This window comes from Odontesthes bonariensis, chromosome 3, assembly GCF_027942865.1.
Source record: "Odontesthes bonariensis isolate fOdoBon6 chromosome 3, fOdoBon6.hap1, whole genome shotgun sequence".
In the NCBI taxonomy this organism is placed as follows: domain Eukaryota; kingdom Metazoa; phylum Chordata; class Actinopteri; order Atheriniformes; family Atherinopsidae; genus Odontesthes; species Odontesthes bonariensis.
The window spans coordinates 20995859-21012128 of NC_134508.1; the positions used below are offsets into that span (position 1 = coordinate 20995859).

Sequence of the window (16270 nt, forward strand, 5' to 3'; positions counted from 1 at the left end):
ACATTGACAACAAACAGTACACTGCTGTGCATTTAAACCTCAAATTTCCTTGCAACGTCAAATCTGATGTTTTTTGGGGGTCAGCTTTGTTTTTTCTTTTTTTTTTTTAATGTCTAGCTGCCACATTTTTTGGAATTATATTCAACTGTCTCTGAAATCGTTCATAGATGTGAGTGTTGAAATTTTAGATCTATTCAAGAGATGTTTGTATGCTTTTATTTGTCATGTGGTGAGTGTCGTGGGTTTTATGTGATCTCATAACATTGCACATAAATGGCAGACTTTAGACAGATTTTGTGTGCCATTTGTATTCATTTAAAGTTTTTATTTGTATGACTTTTATGAGGTAAAATTACAGGAACTGATCAGAGCTGAAGGGGGAAACTTTAGGCATGGTATGAAATGACAAAAAAATAAAAGAGAAGATGTAATAACGACCAACATCACTGATGTGTACAAATACATTAGCCTCTAAATGAGTGATCGCATGAAATTATTTTCCCAGTATTTGTTAGGTGTTTTGATGCTACTTAAGATTAAGATCAGATCTATTGTCATGCATACACACGAAATTGGTCCTCCACTTTTAACCCATCCAGGTTGGGGACCTGTTGACACACACATGCACATGCACAGGGTCACACACTCAGAGAGACAGATGCCAACCTGTAGCGGTGCGCAGCCATTCACAGCGCCCGGGGAGCATGGGGGTATAGTGCCTTGCTCAAGGGCACCTCAGCCATGACAAGGAGGTAGACTAACACCCCTCCAGCTGTCAGTTTCACCAATCTTTTGAGTGGCGAGAGTGGGAATTGAACCACCAACCTTCTGGTTATTGGACAACTGACTCTAACCACTGAGCCACTTTCCTCTTTATCAGTTCCCAGAGTCAGAACCAGACATGGAGAAGCTGCATTCAGCTTCTATGCTCCACATGTCTGGAACAAATTCCCAGAAAGCCTCAGATCAGCTGGAACACTCAGTGTATTTAAGTCCAGGTTGAAGACACAAGCACTTTGAATTGCCCTGTAGTTGAATTGAAAATGCTATACAAATAAACTTGCCTTGCCTCGCCTCTCTGCTGTCTGAGCTGCTGCTCAGTGAGTGATGGGGATGCCTGAGACACTGAATGTAAAAGGAGATCTGTCAAACCACAGCAGACAGAATATAGCTGCTCTTTGGCTGTGGTCACACAAAACATGAGAGGCACCGTCCTGCATTCTTATATTCTTATTTGTACATGAGGACATAACTTGAGTGATACAGTTGGAAAATAAGCAGCAACACGCACCACCCAGCCTAAAAAGTAATCTCCATTAAGCGACCACCTGAACAAACTCGCACAAAATGGATAAGCCAGTTTGTTTGCTTTTGACTTGCACGATAGTGTACGTTACAATCATTGCAATTTCACAACCGGGACTCAAGTTGGAGACCGATAAATCGATGGAGATTCCCTTCTTCTGTGACTGTGTGCCAGGCTTTTCATATGTTCAGTTTGCTTTGTAGTCTTTTGTCACATTACATCTCAGGATATACTGTGAAAAAGAACAAAATTTTCCTAGAGTGCTCTGATCGGTGGAAGGTTAGATAGAATTCTGCTTAATTAAAACGTTTATGCACTGAAGAAGACTGTATGAGTCATCAAATGAGCCGGTGGACACTAAGTAGCAACTGTGTATTCACAGCCGTGGGTGATGTAAGGTGCTAATATTACTAAAGTGCATGAGCCGCTCCACGTGAACATGCTGTGTGTGTATGTGTGTACGTTTAGGCAATGCAAGTACATATTATGTTTAATTATTTTCAATTACAGCTAGTGTACCCGTTGCAAAGACAACCTGAAGCTGGCTGATGAATTATTTGTTCTTTGGAAATGTTTTGCAGATTCATATCCCCACTAACAACTTCTAAAAATAACTGAGTGATGTTAATCTTGTATTTGTATTTTTTTTGTATTTGTTTATTTATTTCAAGCCAGAATTTAAAAAATAAATTAAAAAAAATATATATATATTTATAAATAACAGTCACTTATGCCCTCTGGGCATAGAAAACAACAAATGATAAATTAAACAACAGAATACCAGCTTGAAAAGGAGTGGGATGAAGACAAGCTTATTTACTCCCACCCCCATCCAATCCGCAATAGTTTACATGTTTTCAATTCCCACTATACTCCGTAGTCAACTGCATCAACAGTATTCATAAGTTTACATATAATATACATCACTGCAACACATAGCCATTACCTACACCTATTAAATATCACACATACATACTATACACACGTGATCACCCCATCGGTCATCATCACCATCACCCCATATTCATCATTATTTACCAATTATTATCCTCAAAAAGCTTTAGAAACATAGAAATTTAGAAAGGAATATAGATATTTAAGAAGAACGCAGCTGACAGTAAAATAAGTGAAAATAAACAGAAACTGAATAATACACAGCTTGTAGTGCATCTGCCTGTGAAATGCTCTTTTATGACAAAGAAGAGGCGGATGAACAGTTACTATAAAACGATTTCATGAGAACTCATGTTAATTTGAATTTTGAAAATTAAGATGGAATTCATCTTTAAAGCCTGATTTTATCCAGGATAGTAATTGTTAGAGGAATTGAAATGACGTCGAGGAGACACCTGATGCACACTGAGTAATATTCTGGAGTTTAATTTACAGTAGGTTCATATGCATATGTGATAATGACATTTGTGTGTAGTGAAAGCCATAGCCATGATGTTTTCCTACCTCTGAACACATCATTTTTTATTACCTAACCAAGTACGGTGCAATACCTCACTATAATAACCATGTCATCTTAAAGGTAGGGTAGGAGATCCTGGATTTTGAGTCCAGCGAAGCTGCATTTTGAAAATACACAGGTAAGAAGTCCCAACCCTTTTCTTCACTTTCCCCCCAAGGCACGCCTCTAGAATACATGAATGTGCACGAGCACGAAGGTGCACGAGCGCTGTTCTGACAGCAAGCATCGATCGTTGCCGTATTTAGTATTTAGTATATGCTAACTATACGTTTAATAATGCTAGGTGCCACCCAAGCTGGCTCTAGTTTAGCTTCCTGCCAAGCTTCTGGACGCGTAATTCGTTCAGGGAGCAGGGTACGCGCACAGGGGGAAGGAGGGGGAGGGAGGAGCAGATTGCAGTTTGATAGACGGCATCAGTATCCAATCATCGTTAACGGTCCGTTCAGTATGATTGGATAGTGTTTTTCCTAGATTGTACGTTCTAGATAGCCTGGGAATTCCCATGCTGCTTTGCGCTCGATTTCATTCTCACTGCAAAGTCAGCCTGGAAACCACCGCCCTTATTTTTGCTAGAGTTTGGGAACCAATCATAGAACGGGGGGGGGGGCAGCAAGACGATGACGACGTCCATGCGCTACACCGAAGCTTGTAGAGCGTTAATCCAACATGACAGCGGACACAACGTTACCGTTCAATGCAGCCTTAGAAAGTGTTTCGGAGTAGATTCACCCTAGGGTCATTTGAACCGTGACATCCAGCCAAGTAGCCCACCCGAAGTTTTTCCGATATTGGCTGAACATCAGCTGAGTTACTGAGTTATCCCGAATAGCTTAGTACAAGGGTTAACGGACCCTGGCAGTATCTCCAAAATTACCACACTAAAATCTAAAATCACATGCCATGACACCAAACTTCTACAGTTGTACAAATATGGTCTGTACTCACAAAACGATGCATTTGGAAGTTTGTACATAGTCCAGGAGTTTATTATTATCATCAACACAAGCCTGATAGCTTTTCTGCTGCTAAAGCTTCGTTGACGTCACTTCTGGGAGCTGGGAGCTTCAAAGTAAGATGAGGGTTGATCTACTACTGTAGACAACAAAGCAAGGCTGCTCAATTTCTCCATTATTAAAATAAATTCACAACTCTACAACATAAAAATTCATGTAGAATATAGCATATAGGCCTACTTTGTTGTCAATTTAAGTAGCTTAGAGCGCAAGTTTACTTTTATTTTCCATTTTTTTCTTCTTCCTCGTCGAATTTCTGTCGTCATCTGGTATAAGTGATACAATTGGCTATGAATCGCGCGCAAAGCAGCATGGGAAGAACCTCACGTCATTTGATAGACATTCGTAGCGCCCAATAAACGGCTCTAGGCATTCGTAAACCACGCCTCAAATACGAGAAAATGCACACCTAGTTCCCAGACCACCATCTCATCGAGATTGTGGACGCGTCAGCCAGGCTACGTTCTAGAGGCCACTAAAACTTTTCATATTTGTGTCAAAACTTTTAATTAATTGGTTGCAATGGGGGTGTGAAGAGTATTTCAAGCAATATGTAAAAAAATGTTCCAGAAAAAGATCCCCTACCCCGCCTTTAATATCTAATACCTAACCTTGACCGAGTAGTTTGCTCTGTGCAAAATAGCTCTGAAAAAGCAACTGAATCCAAACATATCATTTAACAAAAAAAATGACTAAAAAGTGATAGCATTAAATAGAAAAAGGGACATTTACGAGTAAAGTTATTAGAAGACACCAATGATTGGACCTGTGAGCTTGAATTAAATAATAAAAGAAAAATCATGCTGAATGTTGACAGGCTGAACAAAGTGTTTAAAAAGGTTTGAATAAAACAAGATCTCTCTTACTGACACTATAACACACAAGATTTCAAACCATTGTAAACATTTTGGCGAAATATCGGAAGTGCATCAACATTGGCAAAGTTGTGCCCGATTAGGTGGAACATGACTGTCTCTGGCCTTTATCAAAGGTACTCAACTCTTTCCATTTTATCATACACCAAACACTTTGTGAAATCACTTGCTATGCCAGAATATCTTTAAAACCTTGCTGTCTTCACCTGTCACCTGTGAGTAATTGGTTTCTATATTTAAAACATGCCTCAGTAATTTTCATGCAAAATTCTCTTTGCCAGGTAGGATCATTAGAATGATTTACTTTACTTAATTTTATCACTGATGACTGGGCAACAGTTCTACTTCCACTAATGGAGACCGATGTGAATTAGATGAGATGAGAAACAAAAAATGCAAGACCGTGTAGTCTGATGGACTCTGCCCAATTCCTCTTTTTTTTTCTTCTTTCTTTTGTCCCTCAAACTCAATAAGGCTACACGATGTTCTGATTTGCATAGAAAGAGTTTCCACAACAGAAAGAAGCCTGGTGAGCGTCACAAGAAATTCACAGTTACATCCACAGCATGTTGCTCCAGTGTTTGGTTTACCATGACCATTGTTAGGGTACTATTTTAGATGTTCTTTTATGAAACAAATCATAATAATGAACAAGACAAAAGGGGGTACTAAAACAGTTTGTGTAAATAACAGGTCGAGATACTAAAATTTCTACTGGTGGCTGTGGAGTCGAAGGTTTTGCTATGGGTTATAACTTGCTGATGAAATTCAGGCTATCGTGGCTGCCATAGTGACACTAACAACGAATAAAAACTTTCCATTTGGGCTCGATGCTGACTGCTCTATACTGCTGCTCACAGTGTAGAGCAGTCAGACACTAATGACCTGCCTCCTGTCCCATTTGACGATACAGCTGTAGTTTTCATATTGTCCAAAATTGCCCGTAGAAACAAATGGTGGCAATTTTTTTGGGGTTTAAACCAAAGTCCCGATGAGGATAGTTTTATCTTGATAAAAGATTGTTATCTTCGCTTTCAAATATAGAAAATAAATGGCCCACATTCTCCACATGTTTACTGAGAGCAAGTGAAATATTTTTCATGTTGTCAGCCTCTGGTATGCTGCTCTGTCTACATGAAAATTCCTCATTACTCTGTTGACTTGCAGGTAACGCAAACACTGTGTGACATACAGCGTGCTAGAATCTGTCTAATACACACACACACACAGAGCTACATTCCCAGTGTGGACAACACGGTCCCTGTTTAGACAGGAGATTCAGATCCTGTGGGATCATTTAACTTCCATTTTGGGCCTTATGTTGTGTGTAAATTGAGCATTTTCAGATGTGAAAACACAAGAAAAACACAAAGCAGTTGTTTCAATATGAGTTTATTCCACGCTTGTTCTGAGACTCAGTCAAAACAGTTATTCACCACAGGGAACATTTACAGGACTGGTTCACATTTTTTAAATACTATACAATACCAAAACTTTCAAAGGCTGGAACATGCTCCTCTTGAAAATGATGTGTCTACTGGCTTTTAACTGCATCATCCATGAAAAGACGGCTTTTTTTGCTCTCTCTCTTTGTAACAGTATATATTTCTTTGGAAAATTAAGCTCTAGATACAACACTTAATACACCTATCTCTGACATCAACTTCAAGGACTAAGGTGTAATTATTGTTGTATTGTAAATTAATGGCTTTATTTTTTTTCTTAAATTACTTTCAGTGATGTCTCTTTCACTCTTTGAAAGGACAAAAATGCTCCTCAAATCCAGCTTTTGTGACAGTTGAGGAATGTCTCATAAAATTAAAAAACTTATTTTTTTTAATGTCTCATTTTAGTCAAAACACTTTGATGACGTGAACGCAACAGCTGTTCATATAGTCCAATACTGGTTATTTCCCAAAGTGCGCAGCACAGCAGAACTTCTTTATTTTTTCACCTCTTCCTTCAACGTCCAACAACACCTGGAATGCAGTTCTCACTCATGTCCACCCAATTATGTTATGTTAATCGTGACTGCTTCGACGACACGTGACAAAATCACAGGTCAGAAATCCAGACAGGATGGTTACATGGTCTCCATCTCGTTGTCAAACTCAAAGCGAGCTTGGGGACTGCTCCTCTCAGCACGAAGATTTCATTGTTTTTCCTTTTCCTTGTTGATTTTTTTGTTTGTTTGTTTGTTTGTTTTAAACTAACCGGGATAGGTTTCAGTATCTTCACTTGGACTCAGAGACATTTTTGAAGCTCATATACAAAGTGCTGACGAGAGTTGCTTCTTCGTGTATTGAATCTTTGCCTTCTGAATGCCGCCGGCACAGGAGCTTCAGAAACCTCTTTGGAAACTCACCGCTGAACAGAAGGTAAATGCAGGGGTTCGCGCAGCTGTTCAGGCTGGCAAGCAGCATGAGGATGGTGAAAGTTGCAGCTGAAAGAACGGCAGACGTGCAAATTGTCATATGTTTGCAAGAAAATATATTTTGCCATGTATAGGCCTAAATGTTGATTGTTATTGGTGCGTAAATGCGCACCTCTCGCAAGCTCAGAGAAGCACATGGTTCTTTATTGTTACAAAAACAGACTAAATGTAATAGAAATAGAAATAGAATAGAAAAATACTTTATTCATCCCCCAATGGGGAAAATTCAAATGAACTCAAAATAAGTCAAAATCTACAACATTTACGTTAAAGGGGAACTCCGGGGCATTTGAAGCGTGTTTCCATTGCTAGAGGTTGTCAAATACTGCTAGTAGGACACAGAGAGGTCCAGATCTGTGCTCCCTGTGTGGAGATCGCTCTGTCCGCACAGCATGTCATGCGAGGCTAATACGTGGTGGCTAAGGGGCAAGAGCTAACCCTTCCACGTAAAACAACAACTTGCACACTGCAGAAACGTCACACCACTTTATAACCCATCCGACAATAAAGTCACAAGCCTTACCATCAAAACCATATGCATGGTTCTCACATTACTGGCATGGGGACGTTACAAAACAACTTTATAAACAGCAATTCACTCACCGGCTGGTTGTAGGCTCGCGCATGTGAAAGCCCAAAAGAGTCGATGGAGGATAATCCCATATACAAAACAATTATCTTCTCTAGAAAAACTACGTTCAAGTATTTAAAACATTACAACAATATTACTGGGCATGTATTGTTGTAATGTTTTAAATACTTGAACGCAGTTTTTCTAGAGAATATAATTGTTTTGTATATGGGATTATCCTCCATCGACTCTTTTGGGCTTTCACATGCGCGAGCCTACAACCAGCCGGTGAGTGAATTGCTGTTTATAAAGTTGTTTTGTAACGTCCCCATGCCAGTAATGTGAGAACCATGCATATGGTTTTGATGGTAAGGCTTGTGACTTTATTGTCGGATGGGTTATAAAGTGGTGTGACGTTTCTGCAGTGTGCAAGTTGTTGTTTTACGTGGAAGGGTTAGCGCTTGCCCCTTAGCCACCACGTATTAGCCTCGCATGACATGCTGTGCGGACAGAGCGATCTTCACACAGGGAGCGCAGATACGCACCTCTCTGTGTCCTACTGGCAGTATTTGACAACCTCTAGCAATGGAAACACGCTTCAAATGCCCCGGAGTTCCGCTTTAATCATTCACAGCTCCTCTATACATACACAATAACTTACTCTCTTTTGGCGCGTGTGTGTCCCAGGCGGACCACAGTTGGACAGTGAAGAAGGGAGCCCAGCAGACAATATAAGCCATCACAATGACCACTGTCATCTTCAGCGTCTTCACCCTGGCCTTAGACATGACCACTCCACTGGCTCTGGAGGGCAGCGGGACGCCTACGTCTCCCTGCTTCTGTTTCTTTTGGTAAAGGTTGATGTGGATGGCTCGGCAGATGCGCACCTGGCAAATAAGAACCGTAGTAACAGGCAAAATGAAAATGACCAGCGTGGTCCAGGTGATGTATGTCTGCAGCCCCCATGGCTGGATGAATTCAGCCCAGCAGTCAAACACACCAGGAGCAACCTCTACTTGGGAGAAAATGAAAACTTGTGGCAGGCTGCCCAGCAGAGAAATCCCCCACGCGACGCACACGGGGGTGTTCAGTCTTGTGTGCATCCGCTGAAACTTCACCATCGGATTACAAACAGCTTGGTATCTGTCAACTGTCATCACCACAATCATGTAAGTCGATGAAAACATGCCGAGAACTTGCAGATACTTCACAAGGCGGCACACCAGGTCTGGTCCAACGAATCTGTCCGTGATGTCCCACATGAGCTGCGGACACACCTGGAAAAAAGCGACCACCAGGTCCGCCAGGCACAGGTGGAACACGAAGACGCGCATCCTGGACATCTGCTTGCGCTGTCTCCAGAGGACAAGCAGCAGCGCCGTGTTGAGGATGGCAGCACTCACGAAGATGGCACTGAGCAGCGCGATCTCCACGTTGGCCAGACTCTCATCTCTCGGGACATCATCTGCATCCACCAAGCCGCTGTCATTCAGAAGGCGCATCATCTTTGGGGCGCACTGGACCTGCCAAGTTGCCAAGAAGGAGTCTTGAGTGAGAGTTCAGAAATTCTAATTAGCCTACTTCGATTCAATGTTTTCCAAAAAGAAAAAAATAATGATAACTTGTTGAATGCTTTTAAAAAAAAATGTTTTGTTAATTAAAAGCACAGATAAAAAAAAAGGCAGAATCTCAAAACTTTGCAAGATGTTCAGACTTACCTTTATGTTATTATTACTACTTTTTAATCTATATTTTGCTGAAGTTGAAGCTCTTGAGCTGAAGTCGAGTGCAAGCTGGAATGTTCGTGCTTTTGGTCTGCATGGCCTCTTTCTGCGCCCAGTTTTTATGTGAGAATGAAGTGGGTGGAGCTCACATTCGTGAAGTCATAGTATAGTTCTTTACATATTAAACACGAAAAGGTGGTCTTTATAATAAGGAAATATTTATACTTTACAAAGTTCACAAAAGTTTACCATGTTAATCAACAACAACAATAAAAATAGTAATGATGATAATGATAAAGGAATGCAGAACAATGTTGCGTTGATAAAATAACACATTTTAACAAAACATATATGTAGAATACACATTACATTTATATGAATAAACATTAATACATAATAGATTTAAAATACACTGAAAGTTACACTGAGACAAATGTCTACATAAATACAGTGGGAGGTAACAATAGTAAGAAGTGACTAATCACACTTAAGACTTGTACAATAAGTACAGTTTACACTTGCACATTTCAATTTAGCACCAAACCACATTTCAGGATGAATGTATGGTGGCCTGATATTGTGCAATCTACGTGCTTTTAAATGATAACACGCTACTGATTCAGCTGGTTTTCAGTCCCTTTTGGCTTCTCATGTCTGTGTTACATTTCGGATGTCTGTTAGTTGTCAAATCTCCACCAAAACCTTTTTTTTCCCTTTAAAATTTGTGCATGGTTTCAATTTTAAGAAATGCCAAAGTAAAATATGTAATGTCAAAATAAAGCATTAGAGAAAAAGGCAATATAAGGAATTTATGCATCTGAGCTCTGTTTGGTCTTCTTTGCTCTCCCATTGATAATCTCACAACCCATTATTTACATGGCGTCCCTGGGATTATATAAAGTAGCTCAGACCAGCTCCCTCTGCAGTACACAACATGTAACTCACCCATGCCTCAGTATTAATGATCTGTCAAACTCCGGTCCTCGAGAGCGCTGTCCTGCAGGTGTTAGATATTTCCCTGCTCCAACACACCTGATTCATATCGATGCCTGAAGAATGGTTTGTGCAGAACGTTACAGTCTTTTGAAGAGATCCATTTGATCTAAATTAGGTGCGTTGGAGCTAGGAAACATCTAAAACCTGCAGGACAGCGGCCCTCGAGGACCGGAGTTTGACATTGCCTATAATAATAACAACACACCAGATAGAAGGATCTAACGAGTACTTTTAATTTAGCTGCATTTTGTTGCTTTTGCTCTTCAGTCTTAACATTGGTCATATTGCAAAATTAACCCCTGTTTGACATGCATCATCAAAGTCTTCTTACAAATTACACTGTGCCTCTGAATGTTCTAGGTGTTGTGGAGACCTTAAAGTGAAAAAAGAAACACGTTCAAGCAGCTTCCTTAAAATGTTCATGACAAAATATGAAATGTGGCAAGAGGACCTGTTCTGTGTTTGAAACGACACCATGAGCAACTCGCCATTTTTCTTTTGTCTCAAAGACTAAATTCAAATGAGGATAAAATGTCCTCTAACCATGTTCTTTCTGTGTGTACTCCACGAACAGCACGTATGAAACGCACGTTTCGAGTCCATGACGCCGTCATACTTCTCTCGGCCAATCACAGTGCAGAAGAGGTCGGCGTCGATACCGGAAAAGTGAACGTAAACAGACGAGTGGAGCAGAAGTAGTCTGATAACTTTTCATCGCGATGTAGTTAAAATATTTGCCGGTTATTGGAAGATTAAACAACATCAAATCATTGGACGGATATATTTCTTTAACTCGATGGGCTTTTTGCGTTGACGACAGGGGAAACACAAGGCTACTTGCGCGCTAGTTAGCTACTGGGCTAATCTCTCTGTGCTACCAATTTAGTGACAGTTTTGGAGTTACTTAGCACCAATGCCTCAAGAGGGAGAACAATCTCTTCCCCTGGTTCGCTCCCTAAACAGTCGGATTCCCATTAATGCAGTGTTTTGCAATCGCAGCCCTCGTGTCGTGCGGCCGTTATGGATCGATTACCGCGGTGTTCCTCGGGCTTACGATGATTTGCAGCCAGGAACAGGACGAAGAATAACCACTTTTGTAGGTGAGCAAGGTTTTGCAACACCACATATTACTGTACGACTAAGTGTTATCGTATTACAAGCTTTACATATGTAAGTAACTTTTATATAACCACTTATAGTAGTATTGCAGTGAAGGCACACTTGCTAACTTGATTTTACTTAGTTTAAAATAAACACATTAGCAATGGCTGTTGTGTAAAAGAGTTCTGGTTGTGTTGAGTTTCGTGGAAGTGAACAAGTTCCTCCCAACATGAACAACTACTTGGAACAGTATGTCTTTACGCTGGTCCTGGGGACCTCCCTGACCTGCTTAAATGTTCCTCTGCTCCAACATCCCTGATTTAGGTGAGTGGGTCATCATCAAACTTTTGCAGGACAAGAGCTTATTGTCTCCAGGACCAGGACCAGAAACACTAGAATAATTAAGCAGCAGCTTATCCATTCATGCACATAGCATGGCATCATGTGCAGACTCAACTGCTATAAACCTCACACACTCACACACAGCCTGTGTATTCAACCCAGGTCACCCATGGATGTTCAGAGATGCAGCGACTGACGAACCTTTGAGGGTGAACTGCAAAGAGCTCTTTCTTCCTAAACCAACAGAGGGTGGGGATGTATTCGTTAATATCACTTTACCAGGTAAGATGAATCACATCACTTCATTTGTATAAAATAGACAACTGACGAAATGTGTGGTGGGACTAATTTCTGTGTTTATTGCGTCTGAGCATGCTTGGTCTTTCTGATTTAAAATTACATATTTGTGTGCTATGAAAGGCTGTCAAACTGCTTTTGATCAGAGTGCTTTGAACTGGAACAAATTACCTAAAGTAAAAGTATTTTTCCACTTAGTTTCAGTGTAGTCTGATCATGCAGATGATTTAAATTTTAAATTGGTTTTTAAATGCATCTCCTATTCTACCCCATCTTCGTGAAATATTGAGCTGACTCAGCTTCTGGTGCTTCAATCATCACAGTATTACTCAAAAAATGACTTATTTTGTTCTTTTACTGACACACATCATTTCTGCAGTGTATTGTACAGATCTTGTTGTGAACATTTCACCACCCTTCTTCATTTCTTCTCAAATTGATTGATTGATTTTTTTTTTTTTTTTTTTTTTTTAATTTATTTGTTTATTCAGTCATGTATTATTATTAGTTAGTAGTAGTATTTTTTACTATAATTGGTATTATTATTGTTGTGGTTAATATACAATCATTGTAAATATTTATAATTTTTTTGAGCTACTTGACTAATTTGAATTTCCCCCATTGGGGGATGAATAAAATATTTTTCCATTCTATTAATTATTTACTTTTTTTTTTTTTTTTTTTTTTTTAAGATATCTGCAGTTTTGATCAATTTAGGTACAGTATTTATGATTTCTGGTAAAGCAATCTTTGACAAACATTTCTTTGGCTCACACAGTTGACAGTCTCAAGGAGCGTGCTCTTCATGTTATTCGCCGTCTCGTACGACCAGAGGACTACAGGAGGCTGGAAATAGCACGGTGTCTCCACGAGGAGCTCGAAGATCAACCCAGCTTCTTGAAAGATCTCCGGCAGATGAACCAGCGGGTAGAGCAGCATCTTCTGGAAAGGATCCAAGACCAGGAAGAATGAGGCATAAAACTTCATGGATGTTTATCAGATACGGACGCCAATACTGTACTGCCCACTCATGAACTGTAAAGACTCAGAACGAACTTGTAAAAGAAGATAACATGCTGAAGTTGCATGATATGTCAGACCTGTTCATTCGCTGCAAAGGAGACTCACTTTAATCTGCGGCCTGGTCATCTTATTCAAAGAATGCCTTTATTAAATGTCCACCTTAGCTGAAAAAAAAGGTCTCTTTAACCTTTCAGTGAGAGCTCTTATATGTAATATATTGTACTGACACTATAGATATGGAATATGTATATAGATATAGAATTCTAAGTAAATTATTTTATTCTACATTTAAGTAATGTACAGTTGCATTTCAAAGAAAGTTCAGATATGTATGCAGTTGTTGGGAATGATCTTACCTGGGTGCAGACATTTGGTAAGACTGTTCTTAACAGGCAAGCCTTTTATAAAGTTTTGTCTGCGAAAGATTATTAAACAGGTTTGAGATAATAAGGCTGTTAAACACTGTGACAGAGGAGATTGTGCTTTTTTTTGCCTGCTTGGTAATGCTTCACCTCTTTTGTTCTTCTGCTAATCAGTTATTCATTTGCACGTCGCTGCTGTTTCAGATAATTTGTGATTGTCAATAAATGAAAGATATATTTGTTACCGATTGAGGAGTTCATTGAAATGCATTGCTGATGTATGTAGTTGCTGCTTTGCTTCTGAGTGGAAAATTTCAAACAACAACCACACGTCATGAGAAAAAAAACAAGATAAAAACCATGACATGGGGACCTGATATCTCATAAGAAATGAGGTGTGCTGACCATACCACTGAGTAGATTGCACTGGGTGTGACGATTTGAACAAACAAGATACCGGTAATTGCAATGCATGCAAGAAATTGTATTTGAGATATTCTTCTGATTTTACGATGTTAGATTTACTGACATGAAGCACAACACGAAGTTTATGTCAGCTTCCCTATTTCAATTTCAAAGAAATATCATTTCCAATTATTCTACTGCGGACAGAATACTCAGAAAATGTCATGTGCAATACATCAATAATTGTACTCTTGCCCTACTGCTAACTTCACACAATTAACACTGACGTGAACCTATCCTACAAGCTCGCAGATGGACCCAACGAGGATGCCCAGTCCATGTGCCATGTCAATTCCTGAAATTATGACAGTGTGCGCAGCAGGGGCACTGTTGCCTGACTTGTTGCTAGGCGACTAAGAAACATAACACACGGAGTGTGTGAGACGAGTTGAGTCGAGTACAGTAATATCAGGAACATGCACCCGGGGGGAAAGAAAAATTCAAGGGACTCAGATCAATTCAGGCAGGAATTATACGTCCTCTTTCACTGTTTCACACACGTGCACAGTATTAGTTTTTGCCGTGTTGACAACCCTTGTGTTTTCTTCAACAGCAAGACCTTTTGGCCAAGGAGTCACCCGGTCATGTTCCCACACCCACGGACTGATCACTGGAGCAAAATGAAAACAATGGTAAGAGTTGAAGAAAAATCTCTTGCAGTGCCATATGCAGACTGATAACATGATAAACTGTAAACACTTGAGTCATACTATGCCCAGTTGTTCCCACCTAGGTACCAGTTTATCTTGCAACCCTCCCAGCTGCCTTGTTGCAGGAAGCAGGTTTGTGAAAAACACGTAATAAAACGGGGGATATAACTCTGCAAGCACTGTATGTAACAAAGAGAATGTGTCTAATTTGGCTTTATTATGTGTGTCTAATTACAAATAACATGAAGGTGAGCCCACTCTCAACAGCAAAGGCAGCCTGTTACCTCCTCTGAGTGGAACTGCTGTTAATGATCCTGTTCCCGCCATCATGCAAGCACGCAGTAGGTAGCATAATGAACACGGGACAATTTCTCCATTCAGTTATTGGTTTTCCCAATGTACCACTGTGTCATCTTTATCATTAGACCAACCCAAAGCCCACATCTCACCTCAAAGCATGCCCCAGTATAGGAATGCGTTCAACGACCGGGCCAGGAGAGGCTTCTGCTACTGGCTCGTGGAGAAGAAAAGGTCTTCATGTGAGTACTGATCGAAGCTGTAGCACCTGAAGAATTTTTGTCACCTTGGTGCAACATTCACACGCACAAGAGGAGGGCAGGAGTGAGATATACTTCATAAATCTATTTTACTGCTTATAGAAGCATCTTAGATACATATGGCCAACTGCGACTTTAACATTTTCAAGCTTTTACTCAGAGACAACCTAGAAGATTTTACAAAAAAAAACACAGTCATGAATTTTTTCCTTCTAAGTTTGGTGCCTCTTGGCACGATAATCCCCATTTGTCTATTACAGACCTACCTATGGATCAAATGGTGCTTACTAATTGTACAGAACAAATGAGGAATGTAAATAGTTATGAACTGATATCAAATGCAGTGATATAAGAGGGAATTTAAACATGAGAGGCAGTTTACATGCCAATAACTGAAGCATTTTTATTTCTCTCCCCACTAGGCAGAGCATACAGCTTGGGATCATATAAGACCTTTCTGGGACTACCAAAACTCTGACAGATAGTTTAATGTATTGTTTAACCCTGCACTCTTTTTAAAAGGAATATTGTCTTACAAATATATTCAGAACATTTTGGCATCACATATAATAATAATGAATATTGACATGTTTTGACCACTCTCCTTTTAGGAAACATTTGCCCCACCTCCTCCCAGTTTACAAGCAGACTTATGGAATGACAGATAATTTCACTTTCTCCATGTTGTGGCTTAATGTGTTTATTGCTATTGGCTCTAAATATACAGAGTGTTCAGTTTCTTTTGGCATGCATCAAAGCTTGTTTTAAATTCCTTGTAGAGTGTAATTGTTTGCAAAGCAATTAAAAGTTGAATAAATTACATTACACAAGTAAATGTCTCTTGTCCAACTGTAATTAGGCTTTGTCTTAAACATTTTGTTCTGAGCACTGAACATTTGCAGTAGGACCATACCTTTTGCTTGGAAAAACCCTCTTTCTCAAGAAAACATCCAAAGTAGTCATCTTAATTTGAGTTTGCTGCAGCTATTCTTTCTGTTAAAACAATTTTTATATAAGTTATTTGGCCAGATTTCATGAATAAGATTTTTTTTCTCTGATCCTATGACTTGCAATGCTGTT

General features: G+C 39.8%; 2 protein-coding genes across 2 annotated transcripts; one reads left to right on the top strand and one right to left on the bottom strand.

Annotated features, from left to right (window-relative positions):
- Positions 1-6161: 6161 nt before the first annotated feature.
- Positions 6162-9474, bottom strand: LOC142377135 (vasopressin V2 receptor-like). Its single transcript, XM_075460946.1, has 3 exons — positions 9392-9474; positions 8335-9196; positions 6162-7111 (listed from the first exon to the last, which is right to left on the bottom strand). Exons 2-3 carry the CDS (start codon positions 9176-9178, stop codon positions 6903-6905), a joined length of 1053 nt encoding a protein of 350 aa, XP_075317061.1. The 5' UTR covers positions 9179-9196; positions 9392-9474; the 3' UTR covers positions 6162-6902.
- A 1536-nt stretch (positions 9475-11010) lies between these two features.
- On the top strand, positions 11011-13762 carry vhl (von Hippel-Lindau tumor suppressor). Its single transcript, XM_075462118.1, has 3 exons — positions 11011-11493; positions 11999-12118; positions 12912-13762. The coding sequence occupies exons 1-3, from the start codon at positions 11307-11309 to the stop codon at positions 13103-13105; spliced, it is 501 nt and encodes a 166-aa protein (XP_075318233.1). The 5' UTR covers positions 11011-11306; the 3' UTR covers positions 13106-13762.
- The last annotated feature ends 2508 nt before the right edge of the window (positions 13763-16270 follow it).